Here is a 24,217-nt window from a genome sequence, read left to right on the forward strand (position 1 = left end):
ATATAGAGCGGAACAAATTGGTTACGACTGTGATCTTTTTATTTACGGAAATACTTTTAAGCAAAAACTAACTTTATTGAAAACCAAATGCGGGAACCTTTGATTTGGGTGTTCACGGAAAAGTGGCACTTTAGACCGTTGTTTTTTTTTAAATACCTTCACAAATAAAAAAAGGCATATAGCCAAAAATGTAACTTTCAATTGTAGCTGTTCTTGTAGGCTACTAGATTGGATGGATGAGATGGTTGGTTGTGATTGGAGCACAGGTAAGAATCATTGTAAAACATGGAAACATACACATTGTATAGATTGTGCAAATATTGATGATTCGGAAGAAGATTGGTTATGTTCCGGACATCGTAAGATTTGAAAATAAATAATCAGTGAAGTTTATTTATAGAAAATAAATATAGAAAATAAATATATAGAAAAATGGGCTCTTATGTAGAACTGCGTTCTCGCGGCAAAGTCTGGTAACATTCTTCGCACAATGAAAATGGCAAAAATCTATTTTTCAATTCGAGTTACTTCCCTTATACTGCACAGCCGATTGTATAGTTTGTGTTTTTTTGTTTTACATTTATAGTGGTTCATTCCGGTCATCACTGTTGCAAATAATTCGTTATGTATAATACAATGTATATCAGCCTAAACATTATAAATGTACCTTGCCTATAGTGGTCGCCGAACAGAAATCGGTTCTGTGATTAATGAGTTATGGGTCAAGAAAGACAGAAAATGATTTTTTTTCATCATTATTCTCTCGACATCGATTCATTCCGGTCACCACTTTTGCGATTAATTTGTAAGGTTTGTTCAAACAGTTGATATCATCTCAAAGAGTAAAAATATCCTTGGCTAGAGTGGTATTCGAATAAAAATCGATCCAGTATTATTCGAGATATGTGTACTTATACGAAAACAGTTGAAAGTACATGTATTGCCTTTTTATTTTCAAAGTGGTTCATTCCGGCCACAATTATCACTTTTAACCTTAAATATTGCTAATCATAACTAATACAGTGTAACGAGTATAAAATTATCTTCCCTATGTTGTTCTATGAACGAAAATACATTGTGTATTATGGGAGATATGGCCTTATAACTAACAAAAAATCATAAAAATTCTCTTCACGGCCGAGTGTCATTCCGGGTTTTGTCCTCACCTGAATCTGCGGCAACCAGACTCTTGTTGTCAATGCAAGACCCGATTGGCGCAAAGACCCCGAAACAAGCGGGAGATATAATAAAATAATATATATATCACGGATATAGAACAGGTTACCGGAGGAAATATACTTTAACGGACATAATTTTATGTAGTTGACTCTGAATTGAAAACCTGTGAAATGCATGTTGGAGGAAAAAATACGATTTAGAAGTTCCACAGGAAAAAAACCCCGTCGTTTGCAAGATAGGCCTACGAATCACCCGAACAGTTCCGAGTGACATAATGCCGGCAAAAGCGAAGCTGAATTTGGTGGTTGCAGCGTGTAACAATCGAGGGATAGGTATCGGCGGCTCGCTGCCATGGCGACTAAAGTGGGTGTAATCTTATGTATATACATATAATGCTTAATCTATTCAACAAAATAACGTCGTGTTGAAAAGTAAAGTTATTGATTTATGTTCACAATAAAACGAGTCCGAAGAAAGTCTCATGCCTCACTGATAAAACGGTTCTTCATTTCGCGATAGGCACCTATGGATACACTGTATCCCAGATTTCGTAACGAATAGTCAATCATGTCAGAACACTAGCCCGAGTTCCCTCTGTCCCTGACACCAGACTTGGACATTTTGACAGGTAGATGTCCTACTCTGTCAAAATCCTGAAAATGTCTAAAGTCTGGTGTCAGTGCCAGAGGAAACTCGGGCTACCTTTAGCATATTGCTCGCCCTCACCTACACCAAAAAAGGCAAAAACTAGCTAGGATTAAATCAATGCAAAGGACCTTAAATGGGAAAGTAAGGTCACCTGTCGGGTAAAGATCACTTTGACAAGGTTTATTCAGGTTTGGTTTGATTTAATTTTGTTTAACGTCCTATTAGCTTATATTAGTAATGTCACTAAGTAAGAGAAAAGCAACGGCCAGACTTGGATTTGAAATTGGACCCTTCAAACTCTAGACGGACACTCTAACCAATTGAGCTACCTGGTCACTGGCGACCCACCCTAGTCCAGTTCCACTACATTCCTTCAAACTTAACGAAATCTACAACCCCCAAGACACACAAGACCTTATACTGCTGCCATGGTTTTATTATTTGGGCACCAAATGTAAGAGGAGAAGGATCAGAAATGTACGGCTAGACCAGGTTTCGAACCTGGGACCCTCTAAACTCTAGACGGTTGCTTTATATTAACAAATTGAACTGCCTGGTCGTCGGTGATTGACCTAGTCCAGTTCTGCTGTAGTAATAATCTTGCATTTGTTTTATAATTTTGATGTATAAACAAAACAGTTCAAATATTTAAACTGAATTAAATCAAATTTATGTTAAGATTTGGAAATCTAAGGTAAACTAAATCATCGGCAAAATCACCCCATTTCATTGGTAACATTGATTCGATATTTTTTAAATGTTCACCAACTAATGTTGTTCTTTCCATTTGTTACAGAAAGGACATAGAAGTTTTTAAAAGGATAACAACGGAATCAAAAAACCCAGGTATATTTTATTAATCACACTTGATCAAACTTCTCTGCTCAAAGACTTTTTTCATTTTAGTTTCACAGAATATTGCGATCTGTCACTTTTAATTCCCCAGTTTTAACTTTGTTGAATAAAATATATTTAAAAAAAAATGATAAATAAAAGCATAGAACAGCTTGCAGTTGCCATTCATAGTCAATATGAATGCCAATAGGAATGTGACAAATTAAACATGAAGCAATAATAGCGTGCTTCATGGAAATGTCACATTCAATTTGGCAATAGCTTCATATTGAAGTTAAACCTTGATATACTGCCACCATTTGTCCAGAGAAAATTTGACATTAAGCTCAGAATGTTTGCTTTGACAAGTATCAGTAATGACTAAACTGAAGACTGGTGGTTGAGCGGTGAGTCGTAGAAGTCAATAGGTATTATATAAAATGAAGATTTATCAAACAATAGATACGAATCCAGATTTTATGTCAAAGTTTGGGTAGTCTGGTGGTGCAGTTGATAACGTATTTGCAGTCTTTCATTTGATACTCTGATTGAATGTGAAAATGTATCCATGGATATATAGTGGAATCACCTGTTCGACTACCTGGGTTTTCTCTAGGTACTCTGGTTTCTTCTAACATTTAGACCCTCTGCGCACTAACATTCGGGCCAACAGGAGTGATTATAATAAAGATTGAACCAACTTGTTTCATAATTATTGTAAAATAAATAAAGGTAGTTTAATTTCCATAATTGGTGTAAATTTGGTGACATTCTACAATTTTCAAGTACTTTTAAGTACAGTTATCATTGATCTTGATTGAAATCTTGATTTATCTTGCAGATAAGACAAATGTGTTGATAATGGGAAGGAAGACCTGGACGTCCATCCCGGAGAGGTTTCGACCTCTTCCAAAGAGGATCAACATTATTTTGAGTAGGACAATGACGTAAGAAACGGAAAATTGTTCATCGTTGTTGTGGAGTAACAGCCTAGCGATTGGTATTTTTTTCCTCCACCAACCAGTTACGTCCCTTCACTTTAAAGAAACCAAAATTAATCAGCTTCCTCCTGTCCAACACTTGGGACATTCATAGATCTTCTTTCTTTCTTTTTTTGACCGATTTCTTTCTGGTGGTGTCTCCCTAGGTACTGGCAAAACCTGGCCATCCTTAATGACCATAGCTGTTAATAAAACATGAACATGGTACTCGGGTTCTGTCTTCATATGATCCTGCATCAGTGGATGTTGAAATCTGAACATCACAAAATAAAACAGTAAAACCAGTATTGTAGAAAATGTCCATTATCTCAGCTTGCATCAAGTTGTATTGCAGTAGACTGTTTTGATAACAGTAAAGTAATCTATTTTCTTGTAAAACTGAAGAAGTAGACCAATATGAGATGATAAAGTTGTGTGATGGATTTTGTGCAAAATGTTTTTCAAGAATTCTCCGTAGACAATGTTATTAAATATTTAGCCCTCTGTCATCAGATGTCGGAATGTTTAAATTGCTCTTTCTCCATGGTCCATCCATCTTTCAAGGTCCATGTCCATCGTCCCTCCTTGATTCTTGTAATTGCTTTATCTCAAAAAGTACATGTTGGATCTAGCATCTTTTTCAAATCCCTGGGTCCTTATAGTTTTATATGTTTCTTTTTGAGACTGATCATAAAAACATAATGGCCGCCAGGCAGCCAGTTTGGATTCTGACAGTTTAAGTTCATCGCTATTTCTTAAGAATGAATTGACAGATCTTTGTCAAATTTCATCATAAATTTTGACTGTTCAAATTTGTTATCACTACTTCTCAAGAAGTACGTACTTGACAGACATCTCTCAAATTTTATATGTATGTTCCCTTTGGTCCTTCGATTTGCCTGTTTAATTTAGGCAGACATGTTGAATATGGCTTTTGAAGATTGTTGTAGCTTTTTCTCAGAAAGTTAAGTACAGCTATTCTCAAATTACATGAGTTAAGAGCACCTTCCTGTCCCTAAATAAGGGTAAACCTGCATTGTTTCATTTTGAACTTCAATTAGCTTGAACAAAAGATAACACGACTGTCAGATATCAGAATCTCTTGTTAAATATTTATTACTATAAATATATATATATATCTTGTATATAGGTCATACAACACCCTCACTTTAAAACGACAATGTCATACACAGCAGTATGAAGTTTGATCGAAAGTAATGATAGTGTTGACATGATTCAGTCCAGCAGATAGAAGAGAAAAGAAAACATTAAACTTACATAGGACCAATTTAGATCTTCGATGGTGGGTGCCAAGATCCTTTGTGAAATAAATCAAGATATTTTAAAATGTAGTTATTGTGGATCAAGTAAGCGGGAATATTCTCTTTAAGATTATATTAATGGCAATTTCTTGTAAACTCCTAAGATAATGATCAGGAGGTCTCTGATTCCTTTTTGCAGGGGATACAAAATTACTTTTTAATAGTTTATAAAGAGCAAATATTTGCAATAAGTTTTCTGAAAATGAAAAAGCTTTATCATGAAATTATTTGAACGGTTTACTTGGTTTATAAATCCTTCAAATATTTTCCAGAGAAACGCCAACTGGTACATATATGGCCAGAAGTTTAGAGGAGGCTGTTTCCATGGTAACAGAAAATGGAAACCTGGCAGACAAGGTGTCTTCTGTATACATTATAGGGGGCAGCTCTGTCTACAAGGTAAGTCCAAACAAAATGATAGGTTTCTTCTATCAGCTCTCAGAAATGAGGGTAGCTATAGTTGTAGGTGTTGCTGAAACTAAATGACCATCATCTTCCCTTAGAGAGCTTCTGATGTGTTCAAACATTAAACAATTTCCTCTGATTAACCAAAAGGTTCATGATAATTGGGTTGTAGCCTAAACAGTATTTCTATCTATATTGTTCTATCTTGTTAATTGTAAATACACCCTCCACAACAAAGTTACAGTGGGATTCTTGAATCCAGGATGTCCTGCTAATTTTCTTCACTAATCCCTAACATTTTGTTTCTACATATATAGAGTTATGTCCCTTTAGTACCTCGCAAAATTTTGTCCAGTCTACAAGATGGATTTTTATCAAAACAGTGATTAACATTAGTTTATTTAACTTGTTTTATAATAGTTGTAAAATAAATAAGTCTATATACATTTTCTCTACATCACAGGGGTCAATTTTGGTTGATGTAATTATGATTGACCAATTTAGGCTAATTCCAAGTAAATTGATAATTCTGTGAGACATCCAAATAACATTGGAAAAGTACCCCTCACTTTAAAATTGAAGGGTTGTTGTAAAAGTAGATTTGCTGATGGTCCTATGGTCTAAATTATTGCTGTATTGTATGTCTCAAATTATTGTATTGTCGTTTGATAATTAATACATGATTTTGAGAGGATTGTACAGTAAGATGTTTTGTTTTGTTTGATCAGGAAGCCATGGACTTCGCCGGTCCGTGCCGTATATACCTGACCAGAGTGCTTGCTGACTTTGACTGTGATACATTTTTCCCAGAAATTAATACAGACAAATTCATAAAATTACAAAAGTAAGTTGTATTTTAAACAGGGATTGGAACCTGCTGTGCTTCATCATAGCCAAAATCTGTGAAGAAATGTTTTTGTCATGACAACTAATCTATTAGTTTTCGTTCAATTTCTTTGAAATCTGGTTTCAGTTCCATTAAATGTAACAGGTAAACATGTTATATTTGATCCCAATAACATTTAGTATCTCTTTCTTAACCCTTTCACCCTATGTAACTTTAGTAGACTCTACCATGCATTGATCAGGATGAGTCCATTTTGGTCTACAGTGGTGAAAGGATTAATATATTAGAAAAATACCTACAAAAGTAAGTTATAAAATGATTTGAACCTGTTGTGGTTTTGGAAGAAACAGGTCAGGTATTAATAAAATATTTGTTAAAGTAACTAAATAACTGCTTTACAATATTTATAATCTGTTCCCGCTTCTTAACTAACAGATGATTGTCTATAAATGTATAGCACAAACATTATACACAATATGTATATAATCTATCAAAAACAATTTAAAAAAAAGTCAATGGGACTTCACGGTCACCTGTACAAATATGTCATTTGTTGTGGTGATGTATTCAAAAATAAAAAAGCACTGTAGGATCTTTCCATCCTTTAAGAGGAATTGATTCTAACATTTTGACCCTGTCCCTTAGACTCCCAAGCGGGAGGGGAGTCATTTATAATTTTCATATCATCAAACTGTTTTAATTATTTTCTACTGAAATATATATAACAGAGTTAATTCCTAATATAAACAANAAAAAAAAAAAAAAAAAAAAAAAAGGGGGGGGGGGGGGGGGGGGGGTGGAATGGGTGATCTAGATTTAACAAAATTCACAATTTTGATAAAACACTTTGGGACCTTGCCATCATTGACCCCTTTTGTTGGCCTAGCCCCTCAGGGTATTAAATTTCATATCATCAAACTGCAATCACATGATGATAATTCCAACCAAGTTTGAATTATTTTTCACCCAAAGTAAGCAAACTATACCCAAAAGTTTTAATATTCTACATAAACTATAGTAAACTCTACCCCTTCCCCAGGGGGGAATGGGTGGTCTGGGGTAATAAAATTCACAATGGAGACCAATATAGGAAAGGTACAATTTTAATTGTAATAAAGCACCTTAGAACCTGTCCATCGGTGAAGCTTACAAACCTGGTTTATCCAAGAAATTTACTAATTAATTAACTAAGCTTTTTGTAACTAATGACATATATTACCACAGTGTTGAAAGGGTTAAGGTAAAAGGTACCATGATGCGTTTGAATAATACATCGTCAAATGATATTACAATAAAATTGTGTCTGATACTTGACATAAATGTCAGTTGCGAGTTTAATGAATTTTAATACGAAAGTATTAAATTTTCAATTACTGAATTGTTTGTTTCTTTGAAATGTTAACATGTATACATCGTCAAATAATACTGTATTGATATTGTGTACGATACCTTGTAGGTACTGTATTTCAAAGCACAAGTATAAGTACTCCTTTTTACTCCTTAACCCTTTCACCCCTATGTAACTTTGTTAAACTCTTCCATGCATTGATAGGGATGAGTCTATTATGGTCTACAGTGGTGAAAGGGTTAAGGTCAAAGGTATCACTGCATCAATTATAATTGCGGAAAAATAGAAGAGTTCCTCTCCGAGTGTTTTTGACTTAGAGTAGTCTCCCTTTTATATCGAAGGTGAAGCCACCAAAAGGAGTTTTTCTGTCTTAAAGTTACTTCCCTTGTCAAGTTTTTCATACGCTTTGCGGTCCATAAATTGGACACTCATTTTGATTCTGTGCTTGTATAATTAATTTGTATGGCAATATTGATTACAATATAATGTAAAGGTTCCCAATTTGACTCCTGCAGTTTTTTTTAGCTCACCTGGTCTGTAGGACCATGGTACCGCAGCGTCCGTCGTCCGTCCGTCAACATTTCCTTTAAAACGCTACTTGTCCTGAACGGCCAAGTAGATTTTGACTAAATTTGGTCTAGAGTATCCTTAGGCCAAGGGGACTCAATTTTGTATAATCGGTGGGTGTGGCCCCCCTGGGGGCAGAGGGGCGGGGCCCAAGAGGGGAAATAGAGGTAAAACCTTGAAAATCCTTCTTCTACCGTAGGGATTAAAGGATTTTATCCTAATTTAGTCTGGAGCATCCTTGGGCCAAGGGGACTCAATTTTGTATAAATGGTGGGTGTGGCCCCCCTGGGGGTTGGGGGGGCGGGCCCAATAGGGGAAATATAGCAAATTCTTTAAAATCCTTCTTCTGTAGGAATGCAAGGATTTGTTCCATATTTGGTCTGAAGCATCCTTGGATGAAGGGGAACCAATTTTGTATAAACGGTGGGTGTTGCCCCCCTGGGACCTGAGGGGCGGGGCCCAATAGGGGAAATATAGCCAATTCTTTAAAATCCTTCTTCTGTAGGAATGCAAGGATTTGTTCCATATTTGGTCTGAAGCATCCTTGGATGAAGGGGAACCAATTTTGTATAAACCATGGGTCTGGCCCTCCAGGGGCCTGGGAGGTGGGGCCCAATAGGGGAAACATAGCAAATTATTCTTTAAAATCCCTCTTCTTCTGTAGGAATGAAAGGATTTGGTCCATATTTGGTGTGGAGCATCCTTGGGTAAAGGGAAACCAATTTTGTATAAACGGCGTGTCTAACCCCCCTGGAGACAGAGAGGCGGGGCCCAATAGGGGAAATAGAAGTAAACCCTTTATAATCCTTCATCTACCATATGGATTGAGGGATTTTATCCTAATTTAGTCTGGAGCATCCTTGAACCAAGGGGTCTCAATTTTGTATATGCAGTGGGTGTGGTCTCCCCGGGGGCAGAAGGACGGGGGCCAATAGGAGAAATAGAGGTAAAACCTTTTAAATCCTTCTTCGACCATCGAGATTAAGCGATTTTTTCCATATTTAGTCTGGAGCATCCTTGAACAAAGGGGTCTCAATTTTGTATAATTGGTGGGTATGACCCCCCCTAGGAGCATAGGGGTGGCGCTCTGTTTGAAGTTTGTTCTCACTGTATCTAGAGTACTGGATGGATCTTTCTGAAATTTCATATGTACTAACAGCACCTACCATGGAGTGCTATATCTTTATTTCATACCAATTATTTAAAACATATTCAGGTGAGCGATACAGGCCCTCTGGGCCTCTTGTTTGTTTTCAAATTTAATTTCTATTTTCAAGCATTAACATTTTGAACACAACAATTCTGAGATTTTTTTTGAAATTCCATTTTAAAACGACTATTTCCCAATAGTGACAATGGTAATACATCACTTATCTTGTTAGTGCCCTTTGCCATTACAAAGTGTTAAGATTTTTGAAAAACTATAGGGAGAGTAATTGATAGTAAAGATATATAAGTGTTTTGTAAGTTTATATTTACAAGTGTTTTGTAAGTATAGACATATAAGTAGTGTTTTGTAAGTTAGACATATAAGTGTTTTGTAAGTATAGACAGGTGCTTTGTAAGTATAGACATATATAAGTGTTTTGTAAGTTCAGATATATAGGTGTTTTGTAAGTTTATATTTACAAGTGTTAGGTAAGTATAGACATACAAGTGTTTTGTAAGTTCAGATATATAGGTGTTTTGTTAGTTTATATTTACAAGTGTTTTGTAAGTATAGACATACAAGTGTTTTGTAAGTATAGACTATATAAGTGTTTTGTAAGTTCAGATATATAGGTGTTTTGTAAGTTTATATTTACAAGTGTTTTGTAAGTATAGACATATACGTGTTTTGTAAGTGTTTGTAATATAAGTTCATATATGTAAGTATACATATATGTGTTGTTTTGTATTTTACAGCTGTGAAGATGTACCAGCGGGGCGGTTTACGGAGAATGGCATTGGTTTTGAGTTTGAAGTGTATGATAAGGTAGATAATTAAAGTGTGAGCTTTGACCTTGGTGTTGTGGTGTGCTTTTATCCTCACTTCTGTCCCTCACACAGTGGAATCTGTCTATATCGACCTTATTACCCTGGCACTACTTGTATGTTGTGTTACTGTATATCTGGAAATCTTCACCCAGTTAAACTTTTGCCCTTCGTTCGTGAAATCAATTTTCGCCCAGTGTCAATTAATTTAGCCCTTCACATTTCATTTCTATTTTTATTTTGTAGTTTGCTTATATATGATGTTATCTTAACGGAGGGCAACACAAACGAAAATTAACTCCTTCACCCCCGATATTTGATAAGGGACTATTCAAACTTTTGAAATGGAGTTCAAATGTGTCTTAAGGGGTGAATAAGTCAAACTGCAGAAAACGTTTCCCGGTATACAGTTTATTATAAAAGGTCAATTCCTGTGTCTACCTATCAATCCAGAATCCAAAATAAATCACTTTTAGCCATGGTCAGAATTCCAGCTTGTTCTATGCAAATTGTTGAATTATACTTGTGGTGCCTCTGAACAAACCAGGAGTCCTGGGCTGGGTTTATGTTTTACTGGGATAACCTCTTTATCAATATAGTTATTATACATCCTATTGTTAATCACCCTATCTGTCCACAGTAACTTGTCCGTGCAACACCTCCTTAACTAACTGGTGGATTTCATTGAAACTTTGCATGAATGATCGTTATTTTATGTAGTTGTGCACCGGCATTTTAATTTGGGATTTCAATCCTGTTTGGTGGAGTTTTCCCCCTTTGTGCGAATTACTTGTTACTGGTGGGAGACTATATTGTTTTGCCTTAGTAAGCCTTTAGTTCACAGTTCTGGTTTATATAGGAGCGGGGGTATTAGTTAGCCTTTAGCTTACAGTTCTAGTTGTTTTTTAGGAGAGTGTCATCCAGGCCTCTTTGTATGAAACTTCTCAATGTTGAGGAAAGTCTCGAGCAATGTTAAAAGTTCAATCAGAGATCTCAAATATAAGAAAAAACTTTTTTAGATCGATGGGAAAATCACAAAGTTGAGGATGTTGTATATAGCTACTAGCTACATGTAGCCAATATGTTGTATATAACTACTAGCTTCATGTAGCCAATATGTTGTATATGTTATGTATAGCTACTAGCTTCATGTAGCCAATATGTTGTATATAGCTACTAGCTACATGTAGCCAATATGTTGTATATAGCTACTAGCTACATGTAGCCGATATGTTGTATATAGCTACTAGCTACATGTAGCCGATATGTTGTATATAGCTACTAGCTACATGTAGCCAATCTGTTATATATAGCTACTAGCTACATGTAGCCAATGTGTTATATATAGCTACTAGCTAGCCAATATGTTATATATAGCTACTAGCTAAATGTAGACAATATGTTATATATAGCAACTAGCTACATGTAGCCAATATGTTGTATATAGCTACAAGCTACATGTAGCCAATATGTTGTATATGTTATGTATAGCTCCTAGCTTCATGTAGCCAATATGTTGTATATGTTATGTATAGATACTAGCTTCATGTAGCCAATATGTTGTATATGTTATGTATAGCTACTAGCTACATGTAGCCAATCTGTTATGTATAGATACTAGCTACATGTAGCCAATATGTTATGTATATGGACTAGCTACATGTAGCCAATATGTTATATATGGCTACTAGCTACATGTAGCCAATATGTTATGTATAGCTACTAGCTACATGTAGCCAATCTGTTATATATAGCTACTAGCTACATGTAGTCATTATGTTATGTATAGCTACTAGCTACATGTAGCGAATATGTTATATATAGCTACTAGCTACATGTAGTCATTATGTTATGTATAGCTACTAGCTACATGTATCCAACATGTTATGTTATATATAGCAACTAGCTACATGTAGCCAATATGTTGTATATAGCTACTAGCTACATGTAGCCGATATGTTGTATATGTTATGTATAGCTACTAGCTACATGTAGCGAATATGTTATATATAGCTACTAGCTACATGTAGTCATTATGTTATGTATAGCTACTAGCTACATGTAGCCAATATGTTATGTATAGCTAATAGCTACATGTAGCCAATATGTTATATATAGCTTCTAGCTACATGTAGCCAATATGTTGTATATAACTACAAGCTTCATGTAGCCAATATGTTGTATATGTTATGTATAGCTACTAGCTACATGTAGCCAATCTGTTATATATAGCTACTAGCTACATGTAGTCATTATGTTATGTATAGCTACTAGCTACATGTAGCCAATCTGTTATATATAGCTACTAGCTACATGTAGTCAATATGTTATGCATAGCTACTAGCTACATGTAGCCAATATGTTGTATATAACTACAAGCTTCATGTAGCCAATATGTTGTATATGTTATGTATAGCTCCTAGCTTCATGTAGCCAATATGTTGTATATAGCTTCTAGCTACATGTAGCCAATATGTTGTATATGTTATGTATAGCTACTAGCTACATGTAGCCAATATGTTATATATAACTACTAGCTTTGCCATATTACAGCTTCATGTCCCACAAAAGTACAACAATCATTTGCTTCTTCAATATATCCATCACAAGTTACAGGGAAATATACACCGGTCAGCAGATCTCCTGTCATAACATCTAGTGTAACCCAGAACTGTATGTCACACTTATAGTAGCCATTATGTCACAGGTTGGAGGCCACGTGAGGCAGTCGCATGGTACTGGTCATAGATCAGTGGTTTTTCTACGGGTTCTCCACCATCAAAACCTGGCATAACCTTAAATAACCATGCGTGTATAATGAAGCTGTTAAAAACACAAACCAAACCAAATCAATTAAGCTACCGCCTTTTTCCTTAATTGGTCCCCAGCTGTATGAGGATTGTGGGTTTTCCCACCGTCCATCACTCCTTCTGTCCGTCTGTATCCTGTTCTAGAAAGTTTATCTGGAACATATCTCCTATACCAGCTGATATTAAATTACCAGTGGCAACCAACCTTTTAACTTTTTTTATTGAAGTGTCAGTGGTCGAATGTCACCAAATTGTTTCACCTGCCATGTTCCTTTTAAGTGTTTAAAATGCTAGTTGAGTTTTTATGCTGTGTCAACACAGTACAGATGGGATTCAAAGTCCCAATCCTTTAATCACCAGAAAATGTTTCACACATGCTACTGGTTAGCTGTCTTATTGTTTTGCAAGACAAGACAAGACAAGATTTTATTCTTTTAAATCACAATTTACATGTGATATTAAGAAAATATACAATTGGTACATTCAAGATAGAGTACGTGCTGTTTTACCCAGGAGAACGGACTCTCTCTATTACTATATTAATATATTTGCATATTTTAACTAGTAAAACTTTGTTATTTGTTGAAAAAGTTGCTGGAATTTTAAACAGTTTGGTTGCAAGATGTACATCAATACAAAAAATACTGACGCTGATGAACTTTAGGAAAGAGATGGGCTTATTACTGGGCAACCATCCTGTGCATAGAAAACTCAAGAAAAGTAGGGAGATGGGCTTATTACTGGGCACCCATCCTGTGCATAGAAAACTCAAGAAAAGTAGGGGGTTGGGCTTATTACCAGGTGTGGGCTAATCACCGGTAAAATATAGTATCATTTCATCTTGTAAAAATAAAATTTGGTCCGCAAGTCCTGTGGATGGAGGAGAACAGAGTATGAGAAGTAGGTCACTGTGACCTATATTTGACCTTTGATCTTAACAATCAATAAAGTTTTGGAGTTTATCAATGGTTTTTATGTGCCTACCAGGAAGCCATTTAAAGTAGTGCACGGCACTATGTTTCTCGTAAACTATTGAAGGGATAGGGACGAAATATGGTATGCATGGTGCCTTAGTCCATAATTGTGCCTGCCCCAAAGTGTGAAAATTACCACCGGGCCGTCTAGGATTTGGATGTATATTGCATGTACGAATTTTGAAAACAACAGGCATATTACAAGGTGTATACACACAAAAACAAGAAAAAACATAAATCACAGCATGCAGTAATTAAAACAACTTGGCAGGTACAGGACAAATGGAATAAATTAAAACAATGGTTTGACAAGCATTGAGTAAATCATGCAATGCGTAAATAAGAGCACTAAGCAAAAAATGAAAGAAAGTAGACGGTAAAAACTAAGTATAAAAATGATAAAAAGGTTTGCATTAACAACAAGACTAGTTACATACATATGGCGCAGGAATTCAAATTCCGCATTAAAAAGTTACTTTTCAGACAAAATCAACAATATTTTCGACAAATCATTTCTGTAAAGATAATTATTGACATGATTATACGAAGCGATCTCCACACTTTATTAGGTCACCTGAGACAAAGTCTAAAGTGACCTATTGCGATCGCCTTTCGTCCGTCGTGCGTCCGTAAACAATTTACATTTTCGACTTCTTCTCCAAAACCACTGAACCAATTTCAATGAAATTTTGCGGGAACCTTCCATGGACAAAGGTCAACAAAAATAGTTGCCGGTTTAGTCCCAAGCCCCCAGGGGGAGGGCGGCAAAATTTATTATGGTTTATAATGGCAAATGATACTTTGAATATTACATTTTGAGCCAGCCCTACCCCCAAGGGCTGTAGGTTGGGGCCCAAAGGAGTCAGTGTGCTAAAATTTCTTCATTTTCCTTGTTTAGAATCAGAGGTGCTAGTTTCAAATACTTTTTAGTCTTAAATCTGTATGCTAGATATTGAATAAGGTGGTTTTATGGTTTTTTGTCACGTTGCATAATATTTCTGTTCATGTTAAAAACAAAATCAACTCTCTGTATAAATATATCAGGTGACCGTTAAGGCCCATGGGTCTCTTGTTCATTTTGAGGAAAGTTATGAGCCCATTACAAAATATATACACTGACATGATGCTGTATGGAATACCTTAACGTCCTATCAACAGTTAAGGTCATTTAAGGACGTAGAGGGTAGTAGGTCACACTAGCTCTGTTGATGTGTTGAAAATAATCGATACCAAAATATAAATGCAAAATATTCAATATCTGCATGATTAAAACATCGTTTTCAAATTTGAGAAGTTAAACATGTACGATGTATCAGGATAGGCCAAGAACGGTATCGATCAAAATGTAACAGGTGTTTCTGCTTTTAAGGATATCTAAACAATTTAAACGTGGTTTAACGATATTCTGATTGTATGAAAGAGTGGCTGTTATTTTCGCAGTTTGTCAAAATTATTGGACGTAATAAAGATGACCATTATTCTGATTAATGCAGCGGTAAGGAATGAATGCAACACAAGACGCCAAGACGTCGATTTTTAATGTAGCCAAATCCAGTAGCCACTGGGGTTCTGACCAATTCAATGTGAAGCAGTTTAATGTATATAGAACTTGAGAGAAGATAGAAAGGAGACAAATACCCACTCGTGACCATGCTACGAATCGTTCTTGACAGAGATGGACTTCAGCTGCCCGTGTTAGGCAATACTTTAGATATAAATATGCCCGTGTAAGGCAATACTTTAGATATATATCTGCCCGTGTTGGTCAATACTTCAGATATAAATCTGCCCGTGTTAGGCAATACTTCAGATATAAAACTGCCTGTGTTAGGCAATACTTTAGATATGTATCTGCCCGTGTTAGGCAATACTTTAGATATTTATCTGCCCGTGTTGGGCAATACTTCAGATATAAATCTGCCCGTGTAAGGCAATACTTCAGATATAAATCTGCCCGTGTTGGGCAATACTTTAGATATAAATCAGCCCGTGTTTAGCAATACTTCAGATATAAAACTGCCCTTGTTAGGCAATACTTTAGATATAAGTCTGCAAATGTTAGGCAATACTTAAGATATAAATCTGCCTGTGTTAGGCAATACTTTAGATATAAATTCTCCCTTGTTAGGACATACTTTAGATATAAATTTGCCCGTGTTAGGCAATACTTCAGAAATAAATCTGCCCGTGTAAGGCAATACTTTAGATATAAATCCTCCCGTGTTCGGCAATACTTCAGATATAAATCTGCCCGTGTTAGGCAATACTTCAGATATATATCTGCCCGTGTTGGGCAATACTTCAGATATAAATATGCCCGTGTTAGGCAATACTTCAGATATAAATCTGCCCGTGTTAGGCAATACGTTAGATATGTATCTGCCCGTGTTAGGCAATACTTCATTTACAAATTCAACTGCTAAACATGCTTCATATCTCTAGCCATTTCAAAGTATCTACACCTACAAACTTAACAGAAACACATGGCTGCTATTTGGATCCTTAGCATTTAGAAACTTGTAGTATCTGTGAGAATGTGCCAACATATAAATGGATGAATAGAAGATATATACTGAGGTTAAATCATATACAATATACTCTTAACTAATTCACGATATTTATTACGTAACATGTCGTTGGTCAGGAGGGGGGTGTTCTCGTTTCCCCCACTTTTTATATAACAAAGGAAAGTGTTGATTTAGGAAGAAAATGGCAAACCAATTATAGTCTGTTTCATACTTACCCCCCCCCCCCCCCCAAGGTAACTTATCTGTTCTGTGTAAAAGTTATAATTATATTACAATTTTTTAACATACAACCGTAAATGCATATTTATCATATTAATTTATATTACACTGTTTAGGCCACCAAATACAAGACAAGTTTAACATTACATTTCAAAACATGTTAAGAAGTTAAATCTATCAATATAAACTGTACATTACATTTACTAATCACACAATACAAATACATAAACAATATTCAAATATTAAGAATAGTAAAGTTTAGTAATAGAAATCACAAATTGGCCCCCCTCAAATTTATATCATATCTCCAACAGCCAAGAGTCACACATTTTTGTTGTTATCTATCCCAAATGTAAGAGAAGTGATGCTGCATTGGCGTACCCCATAAGATCCATCGTCTGGTTCTCAAGGCGCTCCTGTTTCGGTATCGTTTCTCGCATGGTCTGTTGACTCCTCCTGCATCTCGTTGTATCCTGTTGATCTCGTTGGCTGCCTGAATCTCCTGGAACACTCTAATGATGGTGAAGATGTTTGGATGTACATGGTGAACCCTCTTCTTCATAATCTCTCTGGCGATGACGTTGGCATTATCAGAAGGATAGGTGTGCTGGCGTTGTCCAAACCGTACTGGAATATCATTTAGTGTAGTCGGTGTGTCAGGGCAGGTGGCATCAACACAGGTCCAGTAGGTCCTCTCACCTCTGTTGTTCTCAACAATGTAATACTGCTTGAGCTGTACAGTTGGATATGACTTCCCCAGAATGATTGTTTGCTATATATAACCAATTTGGCTTGGATATCCATCATCAGCTTGGAGACAAATCAAGGAGTGCTTAAATAATTAATGGTAATACTCATCGTCATCTCGGTAATTAGCATAGGCCGTGATCACTTTTAGCTCACTTGAATGGAAATGATAGCTTGGATAATTATAGATGTTCAATGATTTTTATGATAAATATAAGATACTTATAACATCTAGGAATTTTGATTGATTAACTGATTAATTAACTTAAACATTCTTACATTTTGTACAAGGTAAAGTAGGCATCTTATTAAATGTTACAATAATGAAGGTTGTTTAAAGTAAATGTACTAGAAAATGAAATAACACATTTCATCTCATCATATCAGCAGCACAAGGACTACACAATGGATATATTTAATACTGATCATATATATGATTAATATTTGAATAACTTAAATTTTAATATTTGTCATTACAAATCTTAAAAAGCTTGTATAATGTGTTATTAAATTAGATATGATAAAACACCACCTTAGATAGAAGGGTTAACCATAGTAATAACACAGGTAAACACAGGTAAAACACAGGTAAATACTGCCCATACTTCTTAGAAACAGACTATAATCCTTCTAACAACATTCTTCCCCCCATGTTATTTTAAAAAGTGGGGAAACGAGAACAAGCCGTCAGGAGGATAGTATTATTACATGAAGGGTAAGTGGTACTTTTATTTTCGCTGTGTGTCAAAACTATCGTACTTAAAAAGATGATTGCATAATGACATTGTTGAAATCTGTTAGCGCTTCTGATACACATTAGTTGAGCATAGGGCGCTGTGACCTGACTGACCCTTTCATATCTATGTAAATTGGGTAAATTCTACTATGCATTGATCTGGTCAAGTCCATTACGGTCTACAGTAGTGAAACAAAAGTTGTTTTTACTTTAGTGCGACATTGCAATAGGGTCAGATAAAGATTTGTCAGTCGATAACACAGGTATTTAAAATCGTTACCGTTAGGTTTTGATAACGTGCTAGTGTCATTGTGTTGGGTGATGTGGGTCACCAACAAGGTTGTTGCGAGGCCAAACGAATATCTAAAGTATGGAGTCGTACCAAAATAGATGAAAAGTGCGCTCCCTCTGCAGACAGAGTTTATCTGGCAGTATTTTTGATGGGAATAACCAACCAAGAAATGACCCGTATTTGACTACAGACCAGTGAAATTTCATCACCTCTCGTGGTCCTTTGCACGAATATTTCTGGACGTAAGTTTTTTTCGTGGAAACAATCAGTTTGAACAAAGGAAATTTCTTTAATATCTTTTCCCGTGACTTTACAATATGGAATAACTTATGTAAATATATTTTATTCGATTAAGAAATGTTCATAAAATGGGGACAGGTTCTTGTATTTTTTTCGTGCTGATTCGAAATCCAATGTGACCTTTCCCGTCATGGAGATCGGTCGAGATATTTTTGAGTAATTATTATATTACCACTTCATGGGTCAATTTTAATCAAATAACGTACAAAACTTCCTAAATTTGAGTCATTTGAGCCAATCAAATGTTTCTATTGACCTTTGTGACCAATGAGAAATATGAGAAGACTACCTTGTCCAAACGTAGAGGAAACACTTATGCTCCTTGTTAATTCAGATAATGAATAATAGGTAAACGAAGCAAAAGGTGGCCAAGGCCATTCATTGAGAACGTAAACAAGATCCGTAGCGCCAGATGTATGTAAAACGGGAGTTACACGACCTAAGGCCAGATGTATGTAAATTAGGAGTTACACGACGAATGCTGGTAGAGTTGGTTCTCACTCGCTCTCAGTTCTTACTGCGGTCTGAATGTCAGGGAGCCGTCGTCAGTCATTCTCCCTAGGTCGTTTCTGTGTCAATATGTGCCGCTCTCGGGCCGTGATTCAGATTTAACCTAACTTGCGTCTCTTGTTTATAGCAAATCGCTATACATGTATACGTGTATTACACATGTATTTGTATACAGTTTACCGTTATCATCCTATCTATCGTCACAGTGTGTCGTGCCTGCCTATATGTTGGTCGATGTTACAACATCTATCGTCCCTACAGTCTGTCGTGCCTGCCTATATGTTGGTCGATATTACAACATATATCTCCCTACAGTCTGTAGTGCCTTATTATTTGTTGGTCGATGTTACAACACCTATCGTCCCTTCAGTCTGTTGTGCCTTTCTATATGTTGGTCGATATTACAACGTCTATCCTTTCTATAGTCTGTTGTGCCTGCCCATATGTTGGTCTATGTTACAACATCTATCGTCCCTAATGTCTGTTGTGTCTGCCTATATGTAGGTCGATTTAAAAATTACAACATCTATCATCCCTACTGTATGTTGTGCCTTCCTATATGTTGATCGATGTTACAACATCTATCGTCCCTAATGTCTGTTGTACCTGCCTATATTTTGGTCGATGTTACAACATGTATCCTCCCTAAGCCATATCTCTGTGAAATATTCCATTCGAATCGCGGACAACAGCTGCTATCCGTAATAATGTGTTACTATCATTTCTGTCGGTCATGTCACATTCTCTCTAGTTAGTCACACTCTCTCGGATCTATAGATGGTTTACTTCGAACATTTAACAAGCCTTTCGGATTGATATGTCTCGCCTATGCCCCTCAATAGGGTTGAGGTGCATGTACTACCTAAGATGCCTCCAGGGTCCAAGTTTGGTTGATGTAGCACTTATACTTTCAGAGAAACTAACTTAAACGCAAAAACTTAATGTTGACACCGCCGTCGCCGGAAAAGCAACACCTTAGTATCGCTTCCACTTCGTGGCGACGAGACAATTATACTTTTCCAATACCTCATTTGGATCGTAACATACAAATAACACAGTCCTATTGTTAACGATCTTTCAGGTAAAACTCATCTGTTACGTTACCTGAAACCGGTGGGCGATACAGGTCTTATGTGTCTCTTGTTCAGTGTTATGTTATTGATCATATTGGTCTATAACAGGGTGTTGATATGGCATATAGCCATAATCCACACGTGATAAAAACCGAGTGTAGTAGTGCATACTCATAGCGTAGACATATTGAACAAGATGCCGGGTGCACCTGAGCTGTGACGAGACCAGCAGTGGATTACCTACAGGTATCGTATGTAAATCTATGTCCTCTATATACTCATCATATGTAATAAACAACTAACTCCTTATATGCAGTTAGCTGCTCTGCCTTTAGGAACGGCAAAGTCGGCGTTATATATTTTCAAAATTTCACAAAGACATATTCCTACAAGCCGACTCACTCATCAATCTGCCCCTCTCAAACCGTGTTTATCTGAATAAAAACCAAGTGATCCACCCAACCTGAAAACCCGGAGGTGACAGGAGGTGCACCAGCCCAAAGCTTAAGGTTCATCTTGCTGGGATTTCTGAACAAACAATCTAAACACGGCATACATCCATTCAAACTCCTTATATGCAGTTAGCTGCTCTGCCTTTAGATTACAAAAGAACGGGACTGATTAATGATTATATGCTAAAACTATACAAAAAACCTGGTGGAATCATAATAAAAAAAACCAATAACAACTCGTACTTAAACAAATACTCACAAACCTGACTGTTACCTAACTTGTACGAGCCTAACTACTCAGTGTACAAGTACATAATATGCAATAGATATTAGCCTCATATACCAACAAGCCCAACTGCTGGGTAACCTGCAATCTATGCTGAAGCGAATCGGCCACATACCCATCCTTAGCAACATCGCTTCTCAATCTCCCATGCCTCTTCCAGCACCTTTCGTTTACATTACTATTTGCCGCTTCTGTAGCGCCACCTGCCCTCAGAGAATGTAACCCTAAATTCAAACCACTACCTACCTCCTGCAACCTTTTGACAACATATTCTCTTGCCCTCGTATAACTTAATGGTTTCTGCTTACCTATCTGCTTACACCCGGCCTTTCCACGGACTAATGGTTTGAACAAATAATCATTTGAACTTACCGTTGCTCCAGACAAATCCATAATTTTTTCCAGCATCAAATAAGGACATGCTGATGTTTTACCTCTTGCGATGATTACCTCATTCCCTAGCCTGTACTGATCGGTTTTAGATTTTCTAATAATTAGCTTTAAGCACGACCCGTGAAACGATACATCCTCACATCTTAACTCGCTCAACTCATTGTACCTTAGAAAACCAGCAAAACACAGAACAATCATCGCCAAATCTCTCACCACAGTAATGTCCCTAGAGTCTTTATGGCTATCGCATAATTTGATAAGCATATCAGCCGATACGCAGTCCTTCTTTATCCTGGGTGCCCGTACTTGTCGTTTTGCGGCCTCCAACATGTTTCTTACAAAACCATTCTCCGTAGGATCGTCGAAAGCGTTAATAGAATGAGCCCACTTAATTCCGTACACAGCCGATGACACAACACTGTTAGTGTATGAACCACCCACATCCAAAATGTGTGTCAAGTACAGCGCCACCTGTATGGGCTGAGCTGGAAGTGAACACCCTCCGTCCTGCTTTATGAAATCCTCCCACTTTTTGAAAGCCCTGTAATATTTTACCACCGTATTGTCGCTCCTCGAGTTTAAAATGTAGCCCGCCATTCTCTTAGTCAACATGCTTGCCCGAGCCGTTTGCTGACCTGTACGCCGTATTTCTTCGTCTATGTTTGAGAGTAGCCCGACACCTGAAATGACAAAACAATTAGGATCAAAACCTCAGCCTTAATGCCACAATGGGCGGACCCCCATTTTTTCCGAAAATACCGTTCTTCCCTTTCCCGGCCAAAACGCTGCCGGAATGAATTAGTAAGTGTTATTTAACGAAAAAAGCATACTTATTTCCCCTTGGAGCAATTACTGGCCAGTAGGGAGCAGAAGTCCAATATGGCACCATCAGGGTACCCATGGCTTTCTCGTCCATCACTTTTCTGATAACCCTAGGTATCAAACCAGGCGGTGGGACTAGCCAATTATTCTGCCTAGCCCATACCTGACTCAGACCATCTATACCTCCTGTTCCCGGACACCACCACCTCGAATTGAAAACTGCACATTTTGCGTTTTTGTCACTTGCAAATCTATCAACAGTAAATTCACCCCATCTCTTGTTCAGGTCATTGAATAAACTGTCCTGTATAGACCAGTCATCACTATCTGTAGCCCTACTGTATTTATCGGCCAACTGATTACCCATGCTGGTACTACCTCCAGCCTTTTTCTACAACAGACCTCTCTTATCCTCACCGCCTTATCATTCAATGTGGTTACTGTGCTTCCGTTTACCATAATTTTAGCCACATTCTGACTGTCAGTATACCACAGCACTTTGCGCCCTACCAGACGTTGCCCTACCAGGCAGTCGTTGTAATGTAACAACATTCTTAATACAGCCTCTAGCTCTCTTCAAGTCGAGCTCTCTTTGCTCTCGGCCTCAGTCCATTCACCAATTACCTCACTGTTATCAACATATAGTATGTACCCTCCATAACCCGTTGCCGATGCGTCACTATATACCACAAAATCATTCCTGTACGTCTTATCTATCAAAGAACCGTTCAAACTTTCCATTTTTGTATACCAGAACCTCACTTCGTCTAACGCTTCATTTGTAATGAATACTTTCGAATCTCAACTAACCTTTGTCAACACACAGGCGTACATATGCCTCGTCATCATCCTACCTACCGAGCCCATGGCTACTTTCATAGCAATAATCTAACCAACTAATCCTGCAAGATGCCTTGCAGTCAACGCACACCGTGCATCCGAAATGCCATCCAGCAAAGCTTGTAAAGCCGATCTCAGCCTCTGTACCTTACTGTCGGGTACGTAAACCCTCCCTTCAGAAAAGGACCAACGTAATCCTAACCAAACCGCCTCCTGACTTGGCACCCAGCTACACTTTTGTTCCGCTATAAGAAAACCAAATCTCTGTAGATCCGACCTCACAGCCCTACTGTGTATTTCGGCTCCAGCTTCCGTAAAAATATACCCTGCAGTAGAAAGACCGAATGGTAGTACGTTGAAAACAAAATAGCGAACTCTTCCTTCGATAACCCACGAAAAACCGAGGTAAGTTCTATGTTCCGAAAAAATCTCTATATGATGGTAAGCTGACTTGAGATCGAACGTAAATACCCAATCACCTTTCCTGAACATGTCTAATGCTACCGCTGAGTCCTCGTACTTACACTTGAATTTGTACAAACAGGGATTCACGTGTCTACAATCAAGCACTAGACGTAACTTCTCTTTGTTACCTGCCACAGTCAATGGATTTACCACCCTGGGAGCATTGTCAACTTCCTCTACACACCCTTTCAAGAGTAAAGCCTCTATTTCATTCAAAACAAAATCTCCGTTATCCCTTGCAGATTTATTATTTCTCATCACAATGTTTTCCGGCAACGAAAACAAAGGCAACTTATAACCCTCCTGTATCACGTCTAAAACATTCCGACAAACGGGAATACTCTCCCATTCATTCAATGCTTTAAGCAACATTCCTACCGGTGACCTGACCTCCGTACCTGGGATTGAACCTCGAGCACCTGACCCTACTACTCTAGTAAATTTGTTCACCGGACCGTTACCAGCCAAAACAAAATCACGTGAATTGTCCAACATTCCCTTAACTGATACGAATACGTTTCTCACTGACATACGTGCTTCCATACAACCAAAATTTTTACTTATCTTATTTGGGCCTTTCTGCATACAGTCTATCCTCCAATGACCGGGCTTCCCACACGCAAAACATGTTCCAGGACGTCTGGTCGTGCCTGTCGTCGTCGTCGC

The 24,217-nt window shown here is 37.2% G+C and overlaps 2 protein-coding genes across 4 annotated transcripts in view; both read left to right on the forward strand.

The window, feature by feature from the left end:
• The first annotated feature begins 1,194 nt into the window (after positions 1-1,194).
• Positions 1,195-10,131, forward strand: LOC110466922 (dihydrofolate reductase-like). Its single transcript, XM_021523727.1, has 6 exons — positions 1,195-1,542; positions 2,624-2,673; positions 3,503-3,608; positions 5,236-5,362; positions 6,097-6,212; positions 10,036-10,131. Exons 1-6 carry the CDS (start codon positions 1,454-1,456, stop codon positions 10,115-10,117), a joined length of 570 nt encoding a protein of 189 aa, XP_021379402.1. The 5' UTR covers positions 1,195-1,453; the 3' UTR covers positions 10,118-10,131.
• Positions 10,132-18,016: 7,885 nt separating this feature from the next.
• The window catches only part of LOC110466917 (dihydrofolate reductase-like), a 30,531-nt gene continuing 24,330 nt past the window's right edge, over positions 18,017-24,217 (forward strand). Inside the window, exon 1 of one of the 3 annotated variants that reach the window (XM_021523712.1) lies at positions 18,017-18,097. The gene's annotated coding sequence lies outside the window, so the exon portion shown is untranslated. Of the gene's footprint in view, positions 18,098-18,368; positions 18,653-20,423; positions 20,540-24,217 lie in introns of those variants that run through there. The other 2 variants (XM_021523714.1, XM_021523713.1) reach the window with 2 other exon arrangements.

The sequence above is a fragment of the Mizuhopecten yessoensis genome, unplaced genomic scaffold (assembly GCF_002113885.1).
Source record: "Mizuhopecten yessoensis strain PY_sf001 unplaced genomic scaffold, ASM211388v2 scaffold11147, whole genome shotgun sequence".
Lineage (NCBI taxonomy): Eukaryota > Metazoa > Mollusca > Bivalvia > Pectinida > Pectinidae > Mizuhopecten > Mizuhopecten yessoensis.

What these genes read in the sequence shown, in the direction of transcription:
- LOC110466922 (XM_021523727.1), top strand. Translation starts at nt 1,454, where the DNA reads ATGCCGGCAAAAGCGAAGCTGAATTTGGTGGTTGCAGCGTGTAACAAT. An exon ending in ATTTTGAGTAGGACAATGAC is followed by an intron (nt 3,609 to 5,235) that starts GTAAGAAACGGA and finishes AATATTTTCCAG; the next exon opens with AGAAACGCCAACTGGTACAT. An exon ending in AAATTCATAAAATTACAAAA is followed by an intron (nt 6,213 to 10,035) that starts GTAAGTTGTATT and finishes TGTATTTTACAG; the next exon opens with CTGTGAAGATGTACCAGCGG.